Here is a 22,779-nt window from a genome sequence, read left to right on the forward strand (position 1 = left end):
TAGAGAGAGATTGCTCAGAATAACAAAGATCTGCTCCTATATCCAATTAGTAGGGATGTAGCGAACTGTTCGCCGGCGAACTTCGACCGTTCGCGTCCGCCTAATGTTCGCGAACGTTTGGGAACGTTCGCATTTTGAGTTCGCGTTCGATTCGAATACAAATCGTTCGACCATTCGACCATTCGACCGCTAAAATCGAACGATTTCCATTCGTTCGAACGATTAAAATCCTTCGAACGTTCGATTCGAATGAAAATCCTTCGATCGAACGATTAAAATCCTTCGAACGTTCGATTCGAATGAAAAATCCTTCGAACGTTCGAATCGAACGATTTTAGCGGGTGTTCGAAGTTCGCGAACTGTTCGCGAACGTTCGCATTTTTTGCCGGTGTTCGCGAACGGCGTTCGCGAACACCAAATCGGCAGTTCGCTACATCCCTACCAATTAGGTGGTTCTGTCTCAAGGTCAGGCTACTAGTGACCAAGACTGGCTTGAGAACAGACTCCATCTAAGTCAGTGGGGCTCACTGGAAATCTGCATACACAGCTTCAGCTTCAAAGAATCTCCTGAAAAATATATGTAAACTGGCTTCTTTTGGCTTTTATATAAAGAAGATTATTGTATTATGCATTCCTTTTAAATAATGGACATTCTTCTAAATATTATATAAATCTATCTTTTTATATATTTATTAGGCAATATTGTGTATATTTTATTCTGGGATGATCTACCCAGCTACTGCAGAGTTATATAGGTGGCATATATCTCAGATATTCTGGAGCAGTTTTCAGTGTTCAGCACAACATAGAATGCATTGTTGTATAGCATTTTCCAGTTGTGCTTCCTTTGAGTATATTAGCCAAGAGGGCCTGGACATAATAAATAAAATACATGGCACTTCCACATGCAAAGGAACCATATAACAGTGATATCTTATTCAGGACATCTTACAAATATGCTGAAGACTGCAGACTGAACTGTTTGCAACTAAACACAAAACACAATATGCGAAATATGTTGGCGCTATCTAAATACATGTTAGTAATATTAATGTCTTGCAAATTCTTACCCTTAATAAATGATCCTCGATCTAAAAAAGTTTGAATTGAAATATGTAAATAAATTAGTATTTTGCATTTAGTGGAACACCAGAACAAAGAAGAAACTCTATTATGCATGCACACATGCCTATTTCTCACCGCTGATGCTTTATTCCGAAAGAAATACATTTTAATTATCAAATAACTTGTCTCTATCTTTTTATTGTGTAATTCAGATAACAGATGCATGGACAGAAGATTTCTACCAGCACGCTCTAAACAGCTTATAGCCTTGGCAAGCTTTCCTGGGGCAGGAAACACATGGGCAAGACATTTAATTGAACTTGCTACTGGTTTCTACACGGGCAGCTATTACTTTGATGGATCGCTGTATAACAAAGGTGGGTTGCTGCAGAAAAATATAACAGCTTCTATTAATTTTTACATGACTTATTATTTTGAGAACATAGAATTCTAGCATTTGCATAAGCTTTTCCCCTTTACAGAAATAAAACAAATATCTTCTGTGTTGATGGTTTCTGATTATACTACATTATTTTATGTATCCCAGTGTGTTGCTTTTGGTTTTGTATTGAGTTTTTGTGCAAAGTAAGCAAATGAAGTATAAAAAAGATAGGGATGGAATATGTGCAAGAACCTATGTTTATCATATATGTAGCTGCTTTGAACGTTGGGGAGATTTCTTTGCTGCATTAGATTATCTTCTGTTGTATTCCATTCTATGTCTTACTTTATACAAAGTTTTCATTTTTTTGCTATTACACATGAACATTTCATTGCTTTAGAAATCAACAATTTCTAAAACCCAAAGGCTCTTTATATTCAAGAACATATACCTGCACAATTGTCCTGTGATTCTTCAGTCTTGATTACATCTATTCATACATATTAGCAATATTTATGCTGCACAATAAACTTGTGATTTGAGAATTTTGTGTAGTTTACAAATGTCAACCAGTATTTAATGTTTATTCTGGGCATTTTGTTCATTTCACTGGGCATCAATGTATCCAGGCAACTATTAGATGAGCCACCATGCTCCTTTATTGCTTGGCATAATTCAGAGAAAGAAATTACACATTCATAATTGATGTAATACAACCACTTACATTTTATGCTCTGCCTGGCTAGTATAATTTACTCTAAAGATTGTTTATTTGGACATTCTGCATCTCTTTTCATCTCAATATAAGAACAGAGGATAATTTATAACAGACATTAATCTTTCAACGCAGATGATTTTATTTAAAGCTTAAATGGATATGCATCAGATTATATTATGTAAGTCAAAGAAACAAACCAAAAACAGTCTTCATTCTACAAATGAGCAGGATATAAAAACCTCTTCTTTCAGATAGTTAAATGTGCTGCTTAATAAGACTTCTATGTCTTTGATAGGATTCAAAATGTATGTCCTATGACATATTAAGATTTATTCAGTACAGTATTTTGCAATTATTTTTCTCCTGTCTGCTTTTAAACTGTCTGCCATCACCAAGCTGCAAACAGGGACAGGGTTGTAACGGAATCTTTATCCACCCAAGTAAAAAGTGTAGAATATGAAAGAAGTGATGAGGCATTATTCTGCTTGACAGATTGGGTAATCTGTCTCAAGAAGCCTACTTCCCAAACAGTTGTTTGTCTGATGCAAGTGTTCCTCATATAATGGAGTGAGTTGACAGATTACTGGTACACTTGTACTAACGACAAAGTTAGAGAAAGAGAAAAAACCTTCACAAATGATTTCAGATATCTAGCAAATAAGCTCAAGGCGTGGACTTTTAGGGTACCTGTACCACAGAGGTGAGATTTAAGGGGGATTCATTTCTAGCTTAGAGGCTGTTGTAGAGAGGAGTACTGTCAATTTTTAGAGAGCTTGAGATTTTCATTGGCTACAGGCTATTTGCCAAGGATGGGCTGCACCTCAATGACAATGGAAGGGTGGCTAGAAGGTTGGAGGAGATTTTAAAATTATCTGGAAGGAGCAGTGAGAATTCTGTGGAAAGCAAGTTAGATGAGAATCTGGGCATAAAAGGGGAGAATCGGGGTAGAGGTTTAAATGACGGTATCAATAGTGTCATATATACACAACTTACATGCTAGTATCAGTAATTAATGCATATTTATTCATCTAAAAATGGGAGAGATGGAATTAATTGCACAGGGTGAAAAATTTTATACCACTGGTATTGGTGAAACGTGGCTGAATAAGTCATATGACGGGTCAGTAAATATAAAGAAAGATAGATGAAGAGGAAGAGTATGTCTGCATGTTAAGTTGGATTTAAAAGCCAATATAAAGAATAAGTTATGGTGGAAAATGGAAGGCCTGAGGACTTATGGGTTGACCTTTTACATAGTATAAGAGAAAAGGCAAATTTATTGTAGGGTATTCTACAGACCACTTCACACAAGAGAAGATGGAGAGGCTCAGCTCCTGTTGAAAATAGAAATGGTCGGAGCACAATGTAATAGATGTTGGTTAAGAATATGACTTCATAAAAAATGGAAATAATTTTGTTACGAGGAACTCTAAATAAAATAAAATGAGTTAATTCCGTTTTTTTCTTCAATACATACAAAAGTCAGCGTTTGGTGCTTAAAGGAGAAATCAAACTGTGGGGGAAAAAAAAACCCTACCCCCCCCACCCCAGGTAGACCTCCATCCCTCCTCCCCCCAGCTGACTGCGAGATCGGTATTTCTGCACATGCACAGTTGGAGCAGTTTGCACATGCGCGAAATTACATGGAAATTGCTGATCTCCCAGTCAGCTTACTGAGGGTGCGAAGATGGATGCGCGGAACTTCGCTGGAAGAATCTGCACCGAGGGGTAAGTATGGAGTACGGGGTGTTTCCCCGGGGGGGTAGTTAGCCTGGGGGGAGGAGGGAGGGATGTCTACCTGGGGTGGGGGGTACAGGTTTTTTTTTCCCACAGGTTGAATTCTCCTTTAAATGTTTACTAGAATTTAATGTGAGCCATGCCACAGAGCCTGATGGAATATATCCAAGAGTTATAGACCAATAATAATGACATCTATAATAATGACATCTATAGTGGGCAAGTTATTTGAAAATGTATTAAGACATCACATTTAAGATTATGTTATAGAGAATGGCACAAATAGTTTCCCACAATGGCTTTAAGAATGACAGATCCTGTCAAGTAAATGTATTTGCACTTTATTATAAAGTTAGTAGAAACCATTTGGATTTTGCCAAAAGTTTTGATACAGTAAAAATGACTGCTTTCTACTCTATATTATGTTGGTCTTGGTAATCTGCTTATACCTGTAAAGAAAACTTGCTTAGGGTTGTCAATGGTACATTTTCTATTCGGAGTAGGGTTCTTAGTGGGATGCCGCAAGGTTTTGTATTGGGTCCACTTTAATTTTGGTTTTTATGTTTAATGTTGATAATTTTTTGCTGATAGGGCTGCTTTTGTAAGTAATTGTTACTTAAAATTCCTAAACCTGACTGGTTTGCCAACCTGGCAGTCCCTTCTCTACCTGTCTCTAATGCTAATGAACTACTGCTGCACAAATATGGCAGCCCCTCATACAGGAACATGGGGGATCAGGTGGGTAATGTAAAAGTATTGGGCAAATATTTTTTGGCAAAATTACAAATAGCATGCAATGTCAATATTATGATAGATTAAAAAAAAGTACATTTCTGGTGTCAGCATCTCTTTAAAGTGGACCCGTCACCCAGACATAAAAATCTGTATAATAAAAGTCCTTTTTAAATTAAACATGAAATCAATTTTTTTTTTTTATTAAAGCATTCATAGCTGTTGTAAACTCATTTAAAAATATCAGCTGTCAATCAAATATTGCCTACCCCGCCTCTATGCCTAGGCATAGAGGCGGAGCAAGCAATTACTTTCACTTTCCATTTAGCACTTCCTAGATGTCACCGCTCTCCCTACATTCCCACAGCTCTCTTAACGATTTAATTGTGTAACCAGGGCATGGGGATGGAGATTGGGTCCCTGTCCCCTGGTGCACAAACAAGATTCTGAGATGATGCAAGACTTGCCTTAATAACAGTGTCCACAAAATGGCTCCTTCCTGGTTGCTATAATTATGAATTCCCAGACTGATGGAAACAATATTCAAATTATTTATACAGTGTAATTAAAGTTCATTTTGCTTGACTAACATGATAAAATAGGATTTGGAATAATTTTGTTTGAGTGACGGGTCCCCTTTAATGACTTTGGAGGGCATTGTAACCAATGTATTAATGTTTGTAGATGACATTAATCTATGTTGGTCAATTAATTTAATTCAGGATGTGGTATCCTTGCAGCAGGATTTTGACAAACAATCTGGGAAGCTAGGTGGCAAATGAGATTCGGTATTGAAAATCATTACATGGGATTTAAAAATATAATATGCAAACTATTTCCATTCTAAATTGGACAAATTTAAGGCAAATCCTTAATGGAGTACTTTTGGATAATAAACTTTTCTGTATTAACTAATGGCAGTAACCAACAGCAAGGGCCAGCAGATTTTTGTACTGCATTAAAAGGGGCATAGATTGCATTGAAGAGAAGCAATTTCCATTTACAAATCACTGGTAAGGCCTCACATTTAATATGCAGCACTGTTTTAGTCTTCAATACTGGGATATTATCGAAATAGAGAAAGTACAAAGAAGAATATTAAGCCAGTGTAGTTTGTACTGGAGAAGAGGAACTTAAGGGGAAATATGATAACTGTATATAAATATATAAAGGGAACTATACACTAAACTCTCTAAGCTTTATTTACAGTACATATTTATAGCAGACATGTTGCATCCATTGTGATTATTAGAAAGGAGGTTCCATAATAAGTTGTGAAAAATATCTTCTACAGTGAGGGTGGAATTCACAAACAAGGGTTTGAAAGAAACGATTTAGACAATAATATAGAACTTGATGGACATGTCTTTTTTCAATTGAAATTGTAATTCTCAAGTGGCACACTGAGGAAGTGACATCACATGCATGCTTGACTTCCATTGATGTCACACAGGGGTGTTTGCAGATCTGGTACCTATACGCTCAGAATACGCTATTGTTTATAGGACTGATCTAATGTATGTCAGGTGAAATACACCAAACACTAGACACTAGGATACACTAAACTCCCTACATCTTTCATGATGTCCATGGTTATTGTTTTCCTTGTTTTTATATGGACAAAAAAAAGTTCTTCATCTGTGTATCAGATTAAGTTTTTTTAATCTAAATAGAAGGTAACATTTCCACTGAATTTCCAGGTTTTAAGGGAGAAAGAGACCACTGGCGGAATGGACGCACAGTTTGCATTAAAACTCATGAAAGTGGCAGGAAGGAGATCGAAGACTTTGACTCTGCAGTTTTGATAATCCGGAATCCATATAAAGCACTGATGGCCGAGTTTAACCGGAAATATGGGGGACATGTTGGGTTTGCATCTCAGGCACACTGGAAAGGAAAAGGTATTTTTGACTGTTCCATGTCGTGAGATAAATAAATATGTTACTTTTTACCTGTGCCAATAAATGTACTGCATATTATTCTTAAGCATTTGATACTATTGTTAACCTCTGAGAGGTGGAATTTAAAACAAGAAACTTGCTTGCTTTCCAAAAGGGGGTTGCAAGCCAAGAAATATGTGAATAGTCAAAATTGTTCAGTGCTATCATTCTGTATTATAATAAAACAGCATTACAGTACAGAAAGCAAATCACGTGTTTCCTTGCCAAATGCTGCACAATTAAATGTACTTAGTTCAAAGCAGCCATGCTGTGCTTCCATCTGATCTGGTAATCCTTCTTATTACTATGACACTATGCTATGTGTTAAGGACATATACAAACGGATTTCTGTGTCCCCCCACTTCCCTTTCTATATATCTAGGATTGCCCACATTTCTTCTTTAACTTTTACGAGATCAGGGGTTATGGGTAAGAGTTGTTGTGTAATTCGTTATCTCAAGCCTTCAACCATGTACTCTATATGCCTAGCTTCTTATTCAAAGTTTTGAGTGGACAAAGGACAATTTAGTGTACCACGGGGCAGATGTATCAAGGGTCGAATATCGAGGGTTAATTAACCTTCGATATTCGACTGCCAAATTAAAATCCTTAGACTTCGAATATAGAATTCGAAGGATTTTGCGCAATTCATTCGATCGAACGATCGTGGGAATAATCGTTCGAGTGATTCGAAGGATTTTAATCCATCGATCGAAGGATTATCCTTCGATCAGAAAAACCTTGAAAAGCCTATGGTGACCTTCCCCATAGGATAACATTGACCTCGGTAGGTTTTAGGTGGCGAACTAGGGGGTCGAAGAAATTTTTAAAGAGACAGTACTTCGAATGGTCGAATAGTCGAACGATTTTTAGTTTGAATCGTTCGATTCGAAGTCAAAGGTCGTAGTCGAAGGACAAAGTAGCCAATTCGATCGTCGAAGTAGCCAAAAAAAACATTCGAAAATCAATTTTTTTTTCCTCTATTTTCCTCTAATCCTTCACTCGAGCTTAGTGAATGGGCCCCATAGTGTGATATCATATCTCCGTTATAAGAAGCTCTCTCTTCCTTTGCACTAAATAGTTGCAAGTGGCAGTAGCAACGAAGCCACAGCTGCCTGAGCAGACAAGGTTAATAAAGAAATGACATGCTTGTGTACATAACTAATTCATTTTGTTTCCCAGCTCATGCAATATTAAATTGCAATGTGTGTATATCAAGTTTTTTTTGAAGAAACCTGATTGTTATAATCATATCCTAGACACAAACCTCCTAAGTAGACACTGAAATGCACATGCACATGTCACCCACTGGGGAGGCATACGTATGTTTCAGTTCTGCTTTGGTAGTGATCCAAACCTAATTTCCATTTAGCTCAATGAAGCAATGTCTGAACATTTTTCCCACTGACACCAAGCCTTCTATTCAGAAGGCACAAGGGGTGACTTAACTCCAGCAATACAGTAGCATTTAGCTGTATGTATATGATTTTAAAAAAGTAATTCTGTTTTGCATTATACAAATCATATGCACGTATAAAGTAAATAGTTTATATCTGATATTATATCTGTACTAAGAGTATTGAGCTATTGCACTTGATATTGCAGCTGTTGTGTTGTCTAGTTGCAGTAACCAGCTGATGCACTAGTCTCTTACTGTAAACATAAATAGCCATCTATTGCATGCAATATTGCTACTTCTAGCCTACCCAATTAAACTGCCTGCTGGACTTAAACATTACAGATATTTTATTGCTCACCAGATGCTCGTGAGATATGATGTTATTTTAGTTTATATGGTGAGGATGCACCTACCTACTGTACTACTAACCCTAACCTTTGTGGCCTCCTCACAAATCCAGGCTTGCATATTTGGAAATGTGCTTGTAGAGCAGGACAGACCATTTTTAAATTCAAGTACTAGATAAGAACAGCCTTACATAAACAATATACATAATTTCACTTAAAGGGATACTGTCATGGTAATTTTTTCCCCCCAAAACGCATCAGTTTATAGTGCTGCTCCAGCAGAATTCTGCAATGAAATCCATTTCTCGAAAGATTTTTTTTATATTTAATTTTGAAATCTGCTGAATCTATGGGGCTAGATATATTGTAATTTTTTCAGCTGCCCTCAGTCATGTGACTTGTGCTCTGATAAACTTTAGTCACTCTTTAGTAAAATCCAGGTCCCACTGCGACACATTCAGTTACATTGAGTAGGAGAACCAACAGCCTGCCAGAAAGCAGTTCCATCCTAAAGTGCTGACTCTTTTTGAAACCACATGACCAGGCAAAATGATCAGAGATGGCTGCCTACGCACCAATATTACAACTAAAAAAAATACACTGGGATGAAACATGTGACTGGATTGTGAATTTAAATGGTTACACCCTTTTTAGGAGGGACAGAGGGATTAAAAAGGGTGGAGGAGTGGGTTTGTATGTAAAGCCTGAATTAAAGCCATGCGCTAAAGAAATAAAAATAGCTGACACTGGTGAGGGTGTAGAATCACTCTGGGTAGAGATTTCGACTGGGCAAAAGGTATCAAAAAGAATTATCATTGGTGTATGCTATAAACCACCTCGTATAAGTGTCGAGTATGAAGCCCAGCTACTCTTGCAGATACAAGCGGCTTCACAGCTGGGTCAAGTTGTTGCTATGGGTGATTTCAATTATCCAGACATTGACTGGGGTAATGGGGTTGCTAAGACAGAAAAAGCTAGTAGGTTTGTAAATATGCTGAATGACAACTTTTTATTCCAGCTCGTTCAAGAACCTACTAGGAATAACTCTCTTTTGGACCTTGTAATAACTAACAATACTGAACTCATCTCTAACATTTGTGTGGGTGAGCATTTAGGGAATAGTGATCATAACATGGTCTCCTTTGAGATTCTGTTGCAGAAGCAATTCTATAAGGGAGTAACTAAAACACTAAATTTCAGACGTGCAAACTTTGACAGTATAAGGGCATCTCTGCAACATATTAAGTGGGAAATGCTTTTCACAGGGTTAAACACAGAACAAAAATGGGAAGTCTTTAAAATGCTGCTTAATAAATATACTTGTCAGTATATTCCACTTGTAAGCAAGGAACGTCGTTGCAAAGCAAAACCTTTTTGGTTCAATAGAAGCGTTGGTGTTGAGGTGGGTAAGAAAAGACGTGCTTTTAAGGCTTTCAAGTTAGCTGGTACAGCCGAAACATTTATAAGGTACAAGGAGGCCAATAAATCATGCAAAGAAGCTATAAGGCAAGCTAAAATTGCTATAGAAAAGGATATTGCAGCAAGCAGTAAAAAAAATCCCAAATTATTTTTTAAATATGTCAATAGTAAAAAAATGAAGCAGGAAGGGGTGGGACCCTTACTATCAGAGGGGGATCAGCTGGTTGATGAAAACAAAATAAAAGCGCAGATTCTGAACTCGTATTTTTCATCTGTTTACACAAATGAAGAACCAGTAAGTGAAGGTTTCCTTCTTAACACTCCCAATTCTAGTAATACAACTAATGATGCATGGTTCACACAAGAAGAAATTCAAAAGAGACTTGAACAGGTTAAGATTAACAAAGGTCCAGGGCCAGATGGTATTCATCCCAGGGTAATTAGCGAGCTTAGCTCTGTGATTGCCAAACCTCTTTACTTAATTTTTCAGGATTCATTGAGATCTGGTATTGTGCCAAGAGACTGGCGAATTGCTAATGTGGTGCCTCTATTCAAAAAAGGATCCCGTTCTCAGCCTCAAAACTATAGGCCAGTTAGTCTGACGTCAGTATTAGGAAAGCTTTTCGAAGGGTTAATAAAGGATAAGATACTGGACTTCATAGCAAATCATAATACTATGAGTTTGTGCCAGCATGGTTTTATGCGTAATAGATCTTGCCAGACTAACTTAATTTCTTTTTACGAGAATGTAAGTAGAGACCTCGATTCTGGGATGGCAGTGGATGTGATTTACTTAGACTTTGCTAAAGCATTTGATACAGTGCCACACAAAAGGTTACTGGTTAAATTAAGGAATGTTGGCCTGGAACATAGTATTTGTACCTGGATAGCGAACTGGCTAAAAGATAGACTACAAAGAGTGGTGGTAAATGGAACATTTTCTAATTGGACCAGTGTTGTTAGTGGAGTACCGCAGGGCTCTGTACTAGGTCCCTTGCTTTTCAACTTGTTTATTAATGACCTGGAGGTGGGCATTGAAAGTACTGTTTCTATTTTTGCAGATGATACTAAATTGTGCAGAACTATAGGTTCCATGCAGGATGCTGCCACTTTGCAAAGTGATCTGTCTAAACTGGAAAACTGGGCAGCAAACTGGAAAATGAGGTTCAATGTTGATAAATGCAAGGTTATGCACTTTGGCAAAAATAATATAAATGCAAGTTATACACTAAATGGCAATGTGTTGGGAGTTTCCTTAAATGAAAAGGATCTAGGGGTCTTTGTAGATAACACGTTGTCTAATTCTGGGCAGTGTCATTCTGTGGCTACTAAAGCAAATAAAGTTCTGTCTTGCATAAAAAAGGGCATTAACTCAAGGGATGAAAACATAATTATGCCTCTTTATAGGTCCCTGGTAAGGCCTCATCTGGAGTATGCAGTTCAGTTTTGGACTCCAGTCCTTAAGAGGGATATAAATGAGCTGGAGAGAGTGCAGAGACGTGCAACTAAATTGGTTAGAGGGACGGAAGACTTAAATTATGAGGGTAGACTGTCAAGGTTGGGGTTGTTTTCTCTGGAAAAAAGGCGCTTGCGAGGGGACATGATTACACTTTACAAGTACATTAGAGGACATTATAGACAAATGGCAGGGGACCTTTTTACCCATAAAGTGGATCACCGTACCAGAGGCCACCCCTTTAGACTAGAAGAAAAGAACTTTCATTTGAAGCAACGTAGAGGGTTCTTCACAGTCAGGACAGTGAGGTTGTGGAATGCACTGCCGGGTGATATTGTGATGGCTGATTCAGTTAATGCCTTTAAGAATGGCTTGGATGATTTTTTGGACAGACATAATATTAAAGGCTATTGTGATACTAAACTCTATAGTTAATATAGGTATGGGTATATAGAATTTTAATTAAAAGTAGGGAGGGGTGTGTGTATGGATGCTGGGTTTTCATTTGGAGGGGTTGAACTTGATGGACTTTGTCTTTTTTCAACCCAATTTAACTATGTAACTATGTAACTATGTAACTTGCCGGTTCAGGAATTCAATTTTATATTGTAGAGTGAATTATTTGCAGTGTAAACAGTGTAATTTAGAAATAAAAACTACACTATAAAATCATGACTGAATCCATTTAAATTTATGGAAATATCAGAAAAGTAAAAACTAGAGACCAACCTTGAAAATCCAGGACAGTTTTGTGTGTGATGACTCGAATGTTCTAGGCCATGCTGAATAAACAGTGTATATAGTATACTATAGCACACATCGTGAGCACACAAGTGACTGCAGCAAAATTGGAAAATGTACTTTATGGCCCCAGAAGGTTGAGATATATTGGACCTAATATTGTAGAGTTATAGCTCTGTCGATAGCAATGAAACTGCTGTGAAGAAAGACTGCTTTCATTGCGATTGGCATTCAGGTGTGGTCTATTAATCTCGTTTCATGATTACTGCAGTAGGGAAGAAAAATAAAAAAAGAAAACAGATGGGAGGGTAAATATAGCAGACGAATTTAGGTCTAAAAAGTGTTTTTCAAAACTATAGTTACTATGGGATAGAATTCAATTTAAATTGCCACACCAGAGTGAATCTGTCCTGTTTCAATTCAACAAAAAATTCACGAAACGTGCGCAACAATCAGTGTTTTTTCCTTCAGTGACTTTTTTGTCTTGGCAACTTTTTTGTCGCGAATATTTTATGACTTTTTTTGTCCAAATGTGTTCAATTCAATGGGCGTTCTTTTCTAGTGGTGACTTTTTTGTCTCAGCAATATTTTTGCCTTGATGATTTTTCTGTTGCGGTGATTCTTGCCACAGTTTTGCAAAAAGATTAGCAGATGGCAAAATGCGGAATTTCTCTGCGAATCCATGCCTGGTGAAAAAATTAGCTCATCGCTACTTTTTTCTAAAGCGTCTATGGAGATTTTAATTTATCCAGGTCATGATATACAGTACCTAGTAGCAGCCCCGGACTGGCAATCTGTGGACTCTGGCAAATGCCAGAGGGGCTGCTATAAGGTGCCATAGAAAGTCAGTATTTAGTGGGCTGGTGGGGGCTGTTTGTGTGAGTTGATTGGGCCTCTGTGTACCTGAAATTCAAGGGCCTCTTTTAATTCTCAGTCCAGACCTCCCTAGTAGAAATAAGTCTAAAGCAACTATACTGTCTGAGTTTTCTTAAAAAAAGTTGTCTTCTCTCTATTACCCTGTTGAACTGAAGAAGCCATTTGGATGAGTGCGGAAGAGTTTCAGGAAAATGAATAAAGTCCAGTTGCTTTAGACTTATATGTACACAATTTCACTATGTGCTGTCACAGGGCACACTTGTAAAGCAGTGGTTGGTGGCACCCATTACTGTAAGATGTAATTGCATGGCTTTTCCTTTGCCTTGCAGGCATACTCACAAAATTGCAATGAACAAAGGCACACTTTATTGACAGCTTCTTTCAGGGAGGCAGGTTGCAGACTGAAGCAATGGTTGCAGACTCAAGGATATAGTTACACAATACACAATACTTCTGCATATTCTCTCTCACACTCACAACGTTTCTCTCCTGAAGCCTCCAGGACCTCTGTCATGTTCGGGGTGCACAGAGTGCTTTAAGCCATACAGGGGCCTCCTCTCACTGTAAACCTCCACTGCTGATTCTCTGCAATGAACTCACATACAGGATCCAAGCTTCTCGTATAGGTTATCCTCTAACCTTCACAAATCAGTCTCCCAAAAATGGTCTGGCCACATCAGTCTTGATACTGCCTCTGGATGTTCCTAAGCCAAAGAGGAAGTGCACATGTCCTGCACTTCCTTATATAGGCTCCTGCAGGGGAATTCCCCTACAAGCCAACCTTAGGGGTTGGCGCTACCTGCTAGCTAAACTGTTCCATTGCCATTCCATTGCATTTGTATTGAGTAGAAGCATATGTTGCTTATATGAAAACAGGCTGTTCATCCATGCATTGCTGAATAGTAATCCTTCTAAACTGCATTTGCGCTCCTCACTAATCACTCCTGAAGGCTATTTAAAATCACTGTTTTGTTCCATGGCATTAACTTTATGATTCACCTGGAGTGGTTCCAAAGCAAAGTTTTACGTGGTATGATTACACAAGGTGAATTGTCCTGTATCTGTTAAATGAAACATATACAGTGTTTAATGATTCTTTGGGGAATTAAATGGATTTAGACTATTAATCAGGCACTGGTCCTTTAAGGAGCCTAAGCACAAAATTCCAAAGGCTTTTTTCTATCATGTAATTAGGGCACTTGCTTCTCCGGCACATTGATAATTATCTAAAACAAATCATCATTCTTATTGCTTGATTTTATTGTCAAGAACGATTAGCTCCAAAAAGTTGCTCCAATTAACTCCTGAACATTTGGTGGAGTCAGTATAACAATATGCAAGAGCATGACCTAGACACAGTCATCTGAGAAAATGAATCCATCAAAATGTATGGTTCTATTACATTTGCTAATTTGGAGAAACATCAGGGACTGGTGTGAAAAGCTGTTGAGTTATGAACTTGCCTGATCTGAAATATATAATTTGTCTAAAATCCCCATCAAAAGCATTTTGAAATTCCAACCTCATTATGCTACTCCCTCCTAGCAAAGGTAATGATATTTCATCTTCACAGAGTGGCACTTGCACATATACCATACAGGTTCTCTGCTTATAAGGACTGGAGATCCATGCAATGGACTTCAATTAAATATAAGGGTTGAGAAATTAATCTCTAAAGATTTTTTGTTGGCACAAATGGTGACATTGAAATGACAGAAATCATTGTTGTTATACTTGTATAGTTGTTAAAGTGGCACAGATTTACTGTATATTGTGCATTGCAACAATTATATGAAGATTACATCCTCAGGGAATTCACTTGCATCTACCTCTGATATACTGTCTGACCTGTGTTCATATATATTCTGCAAAGCATACCTCCCAACATTTTGGAAATAAAAATAGGGACAAAAAAGTTGCAGTACGTAGCCATTTTTGTGGCCACACCACCTGATCGCCATGTTCAGTTTACTAAATTTGTCAGGTTATGAAAGTTTGAACATATTTCTGTGTTTTTTTTTCCAATTATTACAGTTTTGCTAATGAAGGTGAATTGCCCTTTAAAGGACAAGGAAAGTCTAAAATAGAATAAGGCTAGAAATGCTGTATTTTGTATACTAAACATAAGCATGAACTTACTGCACCACAAAGCCTAATCAAACAAATGATTTATGCTTTTAAAGTTGCCCACAGGGGGCTGTCATCTTGTAACTTTGTTAAACATCTTTGCCTGACCCTGACCCTGCACATGCTCAGTGTGGTCTGGGCTGCTTAGGGATCATCATAAACAAAGCTGCTTGAGTTCTGCATGGCTCGGAAGGAAGGCGGGAGCTCCCCCTGCTGTTCATAAGTATGATTGTTTCCCTGCTCTGCAGTTAGGAACCATCTGACAATTCCTATCCACAGCAGTAAATGAAGGGAGAATTTCACTGCATACAGTCAGGTTTTTTATAAAAACGGTACACATTTTTTAATTAAAGTATATTGGAGAAAGGTTTCTTTTTCATTAAAGAAAGTAAAAATGGGATTTTATTTTTTTTGCCTTTCCTTGTCCTTTAAGCTGTGAGTCTAACTTTTCCCAAGGGACCTGCTATCTTTTATTGTTAAAAAGACTTATTTGCTTATCTCAAAATTATACAAAATTATTACAAAATTATATTATCTGCTGCTCTGGCTGTTCTGGGCTCTTTCTCAATTAAGTTAGAAACATTGTTTCTTCATCTGCCTGTTCAGTGCAGAGAAAAACTGGACTTTTCAGTACAAATGAGGGACTGCGGGTTGAGCTGTCAAAAGAGGGACTGTCCCTCTAAAAACGGGACAGTTGGGAGGTATGTGCAAAGGCCTCTTTATTGATGTAAGTAACCTGTGGATCATTTGTCTCTGACAAATAAAAGTCTGTTTTGTTTGACTGCAAGAACCTCCTGGTGCCCATTTCTTTATTTGTCAAAGCACAGTGGGCTGTGGAAGTTGTAGTTGCACTACACCGCACCTTCAATACTTCCCTTTTGTGAAGGCTCTGCGGAACCCATGCTCTAGTATACTAGCTGGTGATTAAACCTGTTGGCCTGGATAGTCCAAAAAACGTCTTACACATATATGCAATGCAATTAATTAATACAATGTAATAGATATGATAGTAGCCTCACACAGCCACTGTCTTGCCTGTAACCAAATGAAAACAAACTGAGTTGTTACTGTAAATGACCCTAAGTGATGGGAATATTAAACAGCATGTGTGTGTTTTAAAACTTGCTACCGGGCCAGCATCCAACTGCTGATATATAAATACAGCCATGGAAATGTGTTATGTTTGAATTCAATTAACATAAAATGTAAGGAATATTTATGGAGCAATTATATTTGCAGTTCAAGGTTGCATTTTAAAGAAATATGGCTGCAATTTGCCGTTTCGCCAGTGAAAATGGTTTACTGGTTGATGATGCGGAAACACCTGCAATATGTGCCCTTGAGGAAAATGGATTCTTTTAACAAGATACCAAAGAAAGAAAAGCTATTATGTACATAAGAGTGCTAGAAAGGAGAGGACACCCAATATTCAGGCTGATGAATATCTCTCGGAATGGAACAGGTAGTAGAATGCTTTATTGCACTTTAAAAGTAGATGTCTGGTAAGATTTTCTTCTTACCTTTTAAATAGCTTTCTGCTCTAATATTGTTCCATGGGCCCTTAGGCACAGAGGGTCAGCATGTGTGGGGCACTGTACTCAAATATCTTACATTGTTATGCATTCTTTTTTATTATTAATAAAGCTCCAACATAATATGTAGTTCTTTACAATTTACAGTATTGGGGACAATGCAAATGGTCTGACAGACCAGAACTAAACAATTAAACGTGATAGAACAAGTATAAATTAATTTGCTTATCACAGGCAACTGATCTTTATTTGAGGGTCACAGCCAAATCTAATTGGGGATCTCCCAGCACCAGTACTGGGAAGATTACATTTTCTCATGAATAAATGTGTTGTAACACAATTATTTGGAACTGCAAGTATGCTTTTCCAGGCTGAACCCCCTCAACTTCCTGCTTTGTTCACAATGTTGTATATATATCTCTTAAGCAAAAACAGCATCAGATTGTAAATAGTTGCAAGCTGCAAACATTAAGGATCGATGAGTGGATGACTGGGAAGACAGCAAATAGGAATGAAAATTAATGAATACACATGTGAATATGAATTTAATTTAATGTAATTTAATGTAGAAGGTTGGCCACTGTGGGAGTTCACCATAAAGCATTCTGAGAGTTATGTAGCTTCCCTCTAGTATTTTCCCAGACACTGTGCCACATCACCAAAAACATGGGACAGCAATTTGCTCTATGAGGCAGAGTTCCATGTGAGAAAAGAGCTGTAAAACAAATTCCCCTTCCTACTTTACATTTTTATCCTGTGTGTCCTGTGTTGGGAACAATCAAGAAGTACATTTTCTTTTGCAATTATGAAAGTCTATAATTACTTGTATGTGGAGACCCACAACAGAACATATTGTCATCAGTGCATTCCTTTCTTTAGCTGGAGGAAATATGAAGACTTAACACATGCATAAAATGGAGTATACTGTAATATAGCGTAAGGGATAGAAACAATTCCACTTTGTATACAGATTCTTGTTTCCTTTGACACAGAACGATTCTCCATTTAAATGAATGCTAAAAAAAATCCATTTCAGCTTATAGAACAAATCCATTCCATCTTGGCTAAGGGTCCCATGGATACATTAAAACTTGTTCTTTTCACCCCTTTTGAATGAACATACACCAGATTCCCAAATGGCTACATCTCTCAATTGACTTATTCATTGCACAGAACAGAAACATTAATCAGGCATTTCAAAAATTACAGATGCTCACACTGTTTGTTCCTGGGGTCCTCTAAGGCTTTGCAAACACCAACACAAAAAAATCTGTATTTTCTTAACTGAATAGCATATAGTTCAGTGCTGGGATTCATTTAATCACTGTTGTCTTAGAATTTATCCTATTTGTGGGTTTCTGAACACTGAAATATATTCATTCCATGTGTGTTAAGATGTTTGTAATTTCAGGCTGTTTTGTAACTGACTGTACAGGCATGGGACCAGTTATTCAGAATGCTCGGGATCTAGGGTTTTCCAGATAAGGGATTTTTCTATAATTTGGATCATCATACCTTAAGTCTACTAGAAAATCATATAAACATTAAATAAAGTCTGGTTTTGCTTCCAATAAGGATTAATTATATCTTAGTTTGGTTTAAGTATCAGGTACTGTTTTATTATTACAAAGAAAAAGGAAATCATTTTTAAAGATTTGGATTATTTGGATAAAATTGAGTCTGTGGGATTCTGTGGGTTTCCATAGATCCCAAACCTGTATCAGATAAATGAGGAATAGACCTTTAAATGAAAATTTCTAAGTAGTGCTATTCTATGCCAGTGTTTTGCAACACACCCCTAAGCCTAACATTTAAGAGTCTAAAAGGGCACTATCATTAAAATGTTTTATTTGTGTTGCACTAAGTATTTATTTTTAAAAATAAGCAACAATAATAATACTTTAATATCCTGTGGTCAGCCAAGGGAATCCCTAACATTTGATTTGTCGGTTGTGCGAGGAGTAACCCCCTTTCTCATTTGCTTTTAAAACATTGTGTTGAGATCTAAATAAACTCAGGTTTGTGCCATTTAAATGTACAAGGTGGTATTTGGATGACTTGTAAGGACTGAACACCAAGTTTTTTTGCAGATTCTGGACTTTGTCACATGTGATTGGTTAGAGGACCTTGCATAGGGGGTCACATTGTATAATACGTTTTAATTGGTATCTGTGGTTTTGCAGGCAAGTATTTGAACTACAATACTGTCTGGGTGTATACACTAATCCTCTTTATACTGATCATTTAAGCAAGGAGATCCAGAAAACCTGGCTCTGTTGTGGGGGTTTAAAATGCACCAAGCCCATGAGCCCATGAGAATGCTTAGTCAATTTTTATGAGCATGTTATATAGTTTTTCAGTGTATGCTTACAACCTTATTTTTTCTCTGTTGCTTTCAGAATGGCCTGAATTTGTAAATAACTATGCACCATGGTGGGCGACCCACACACTAGACTGGTTGAAATATGGAAAAAATGTCTTAGTCATACATTTTGAAGACCTCAAAAAAGACCTGTTTATACAGCTGAAGAGAATGATTAACCTTCTGGGCTTACCCATCCTAGCAGATCGACTACTGTGTGTTGAAGGCCAAAAAGATGGGAACTTCAAGCGCTCTGGTCTGAGGAAATTGGAGTATGATCCGTACACAGAGGACATGAGGAAGATGATCAGCAATTACATTAGGACAGTAGATGCAGCTTTGAAACTCAAAAATCTTACTGGTGTTCCAGAAGACTATTATCCCAGATGATGTTGCTGGTCAGTTTGAATATTTATCCTGGGATCTGATGTCCCAGTTGACAGATACTTCCACCCAGTGGGTGGTTTTGTTGACTTTCTGCTGCTATTAACTGCTAATGGGTTATGTGCATGAAACACTGATCACCAGTTATTGGTTAGAGCAGTTGACACCACCAGATACAGGGTGGCATTAGAAATACTACAAACTTTCTCTCAATGCAGGGACCCTGCATGATATTTAGAAAAGCAGTTTGCCATTAAAACATGGCTGTTAGAAGAAATATATTTGAGGTATTTCCCAAAAAGTATTTTCTACTTAAAGCATAAAAAGTTCAAGTTAAAACAGCTTTGTTTCTCTTAATTACATTCATCTGGTATGCAAAACACAAAAAAAATAGTAATTTTAGGAAGCCGGGGTTGAACTACAGGTCTTAATAAATACAGTTTCAGAAAGCTTTGTCTATGGAAGAATGTTGAAAGTTGAAGTCCAACAACACCTGGAGGGCCACACTTTATATAAAAAATAAATATTGAAAATCTTGTAACATACCTAGAAATGTATTTAAATAAGTTTATGAGGGGTGGTCCTGAATACATTGAGGCTTATTTAGGGTATGAAACACCAGTTGTTTTGCGCAGATCTATCATTTTGCACATCCATTATAGTGGCTGTTAATACATTACAATCCACTTTTGGACAGCTTTGTGCATTATTTGGGGAAAAATGTAACCAGATTGTGTTAGACTGACTGTGGAAGGATATAGAGATATACTTACCGCTACCTTTCTGCCTTGTATTAAACTCAGGGCACCATCATGTGAAAACCCTGGGTAACTGCACTTTGATTTATATTCATGGAGTGAATAGATATTTCAAGAATTAGAAAAAAATCAAATGCTGAAAGTAATGTCATCACACCTACACATTTCTGTAAATGCAATCCATACGTTCTGTTCACATTTGTTCCCTATATGCGTGGCTTTGTTACCTGATGTCTGTCTCAAACTTTTTAAATTTAAATTCCACTAACCAGCAGTTACAGACAGTAACTTATGACCTGATATTTGCAATTCAGGGTGGTGGTGACATGGTGGAAGTGGAGCAATGTCCACATCATTCCAGAATCTGAATTTCTTTTGTTTTTGGTGGTGCAGTCTCAAGAAATGATTCTTTTCCATGGAAAATCCATTGGTTTGAGGTCCTAGGATGACATGGATGATGTTTAGATGCACCATAGCAGCGCAAGGTACGCTCCTCAATCTCCTAATCACAGTCATTCTATTTGTTATATGTTTTGGAATGTTATGGAAAAACCTGTATTTATAATTTGCATTGCTATCACAGTGCACAACAATTCAAAACTTAGCCTCAAAACCCATAAAATTGCCCCAGATGTACAACAAAATCATCCTGAAAATTGTTTGTTCCATTATTGTCAAGTGATATACAGTGATGAGCTTTATGGGTGGGGGGGTTGGCCCTACCCCCACCTTACTCAAACCATTTGGCACAATTGCTTCTCAGGCAGTTTCAGTATAGGTTAATGGTAGGGCTGGAGGCTGCACTTTATGGTTACTTAAAGCAGAAAAGGCTGTTTGTACCATTACACATACATCTGTGTTTTCCATCATCTCCACCATTGGTCTGAAGGCACTGAACCAAGTTCCATCAGTTTTCCCACAAGCCCTGCAGAAGAAAAGCACACCCAATCAAAAATAACCTATCAAACACCAAACCATTTAACTGAACAATAAAACCAAAGGGGAAATGGTGCTGTTATTTATAAGGCACCAGAGTTTAATAGCACAGGTTAAACAACTCATTGACACCTTGGATTTTATTGTTATTATACTTAAGTTCAGTCTGTCCTGAATCTTCTAGAAAATGTGTAGAGATGAAGATGACTTGCATTCAGGGAAGCAAAAGGAAACAGGGAATGAATGTGTTTGTATATAGAACATAATAGATGAGCATATTGAACACATTAGCTCAATTTCTGTTCTTTCTTTGTGCAGTATCGTTTATTAGCTTCTCTATGGCATTCTGCTTACATTGTTTAGTTGTTATTTCAATTATCAGAATTATTTATTTGGCCTGGGAAGTGTGACATTAACAGAGCAGCGTTATTCTATAAGATTAGATTCCATGTATTATTTTAATTTGAAGTTAATTTATTTTTTATTTATCATAAAAGTATATTGAGATGATCGTGTGCTCCAAGTACAAAATGTGACTATTGGAGCTACATGTTTCTGAGTTTAAGCCTAGGTCAGCGATATGAATCTTGTGGGGATGCTGCCAGTTGCATCCCCTAGGATCTAAGCATACACGTCGGCATTATCATTATGTAAAAATTGCAGTACTCAAGGTTTTCTATCTCAGCTCTAAGTCATGAACAGTAATCATGAGACCTGTCACTTTTTATTTGTGTATATTGTATTCAAAGCAGCTTTGAATTGTTAGTAGCTATGCTTTTATTTCATTGTGGTTTGTGCTCAGTTTAGGGTTATATTTGAAGCTTTGTCCCATAATGTTTCTATAAGCTCAGATAAATAACCAAGCTTGAACTGGCTCTGGAACAAAACATTGTATCTTAATACTTGTACTAAAAAGCACTAACCCGTTTTTTTCCTAAATAAATGCCAGCAGTAGATTCTACTGTTACAGAATCTGGCACCTGTGAGATGACAGTTTCTGGAGAATACAGCAGGATTTTTATGGGCATGTCTACACATGGGTGAATATACAGGGAAATACATATCTGAATTATGTGAGTTCCAGTGCATTGATGTCCAACTTCGTCAACGCAGGTGTTAATTTCAGGGCTCCCTTGCATTTGTACTTTGCACCTTCGACAAATGTTTGTATGGGCATGAGCCTTTGAAATTGCATTTACTCGTTCACAAAATAGAGTGCAGTTTTGCCATTTGTGCTTTTGATCCCTTATATACAGATATGGGACCTGTAACCCAGAATGCGCGAACCTGTGGTTTTTCCACATAGAGGATCTTTGTGTAATGTCGATCTTCATACCTTAAAGGAGAAGGAAAGCTACGGAGGCATTTTATAGCCAATAGATTAACTGCAATAGTGCAAGCTAGAATGCTATATTTATTCTGTAGAATGTTTTACCATACCTGAGTAAAAAGCTCTAGAAACTCTCTGTTTGTTTAAGATAGGAGCTGCAGTATTAATGTGGTGTGACATCACTTCCTGCCTGAGTCTCTCCCTGCTCTGGGCTCAGATTACAGTAGAGAATGGAGAGGGGGGGGGAAGAGGAGCAAACTGAGCATGCTCTTGCCCAGGGCAATGAGGTTTAATCTGAAAACAGGAAGTCTGATACAGAAGCCCATGAGTACACAATAGAAGGAAAGAAATGCAGTGTTTCTTTTGACGGGGACTCAGAGCAGCACTACTTTGGGGGTTTACTGGCATATTTAGATGGACCTTTCTGATAAGGCTTACTTAGTTTTAACCTTTCCTTCTCCTTTAAGTCTACTAGAAAATCATGTAAACATTAAATAAACCGAATAGGCTGGTTTTGCTTCCATAAAGGATGAATTAT

The 22,779-nt window shown here is 37.4% G+C and overlaps 1 protein-coding gene across 1 annotated transcript in view; it reads left to right on the plus strand.

The window, feature by feature from the left end:
* Positions 1-22,281, plus strand: part of LOC108707176 (WSC domain-containing protein 2) — a 178,268-nt gene extending 155,987 nt beyond the window's left edge. The window contains exons 7-9 of the mRNA XM_018244231.2: positions 1,278-1,442; positions 6,335-6,535; positions 18,871-22,281. Of these exons, the coding sequence (XP_018099720.1) occupies positions 1,278-1,442; positions 6,335-6,535; positions 18,871-19,223 (719 nt within the window). The 3' untranslated portion in view covers positions 19,224-22,281. The remainder of the gene's footprint in view (positions 1-1,277; positions 1,443-6,334; positions 6,536-18,870) is intronic.
* Positions 22,282-22,779: the final 498 nt, after the last annotated feature.

Source organism: Xenopus laevis, chromosome 1S (assembly GCF_017654675.1).
Source record: "Xenopus laevis strain J_2021 chromosome 1S, Xenopus_laevis_v10.1, whole genome shotgun sequence".
Lineage (NCBI taxonomy): Eukaryota > Metazoa > Chordata > Amphibia > Anura > Pipidae > Xenopus > Xenopus laevis.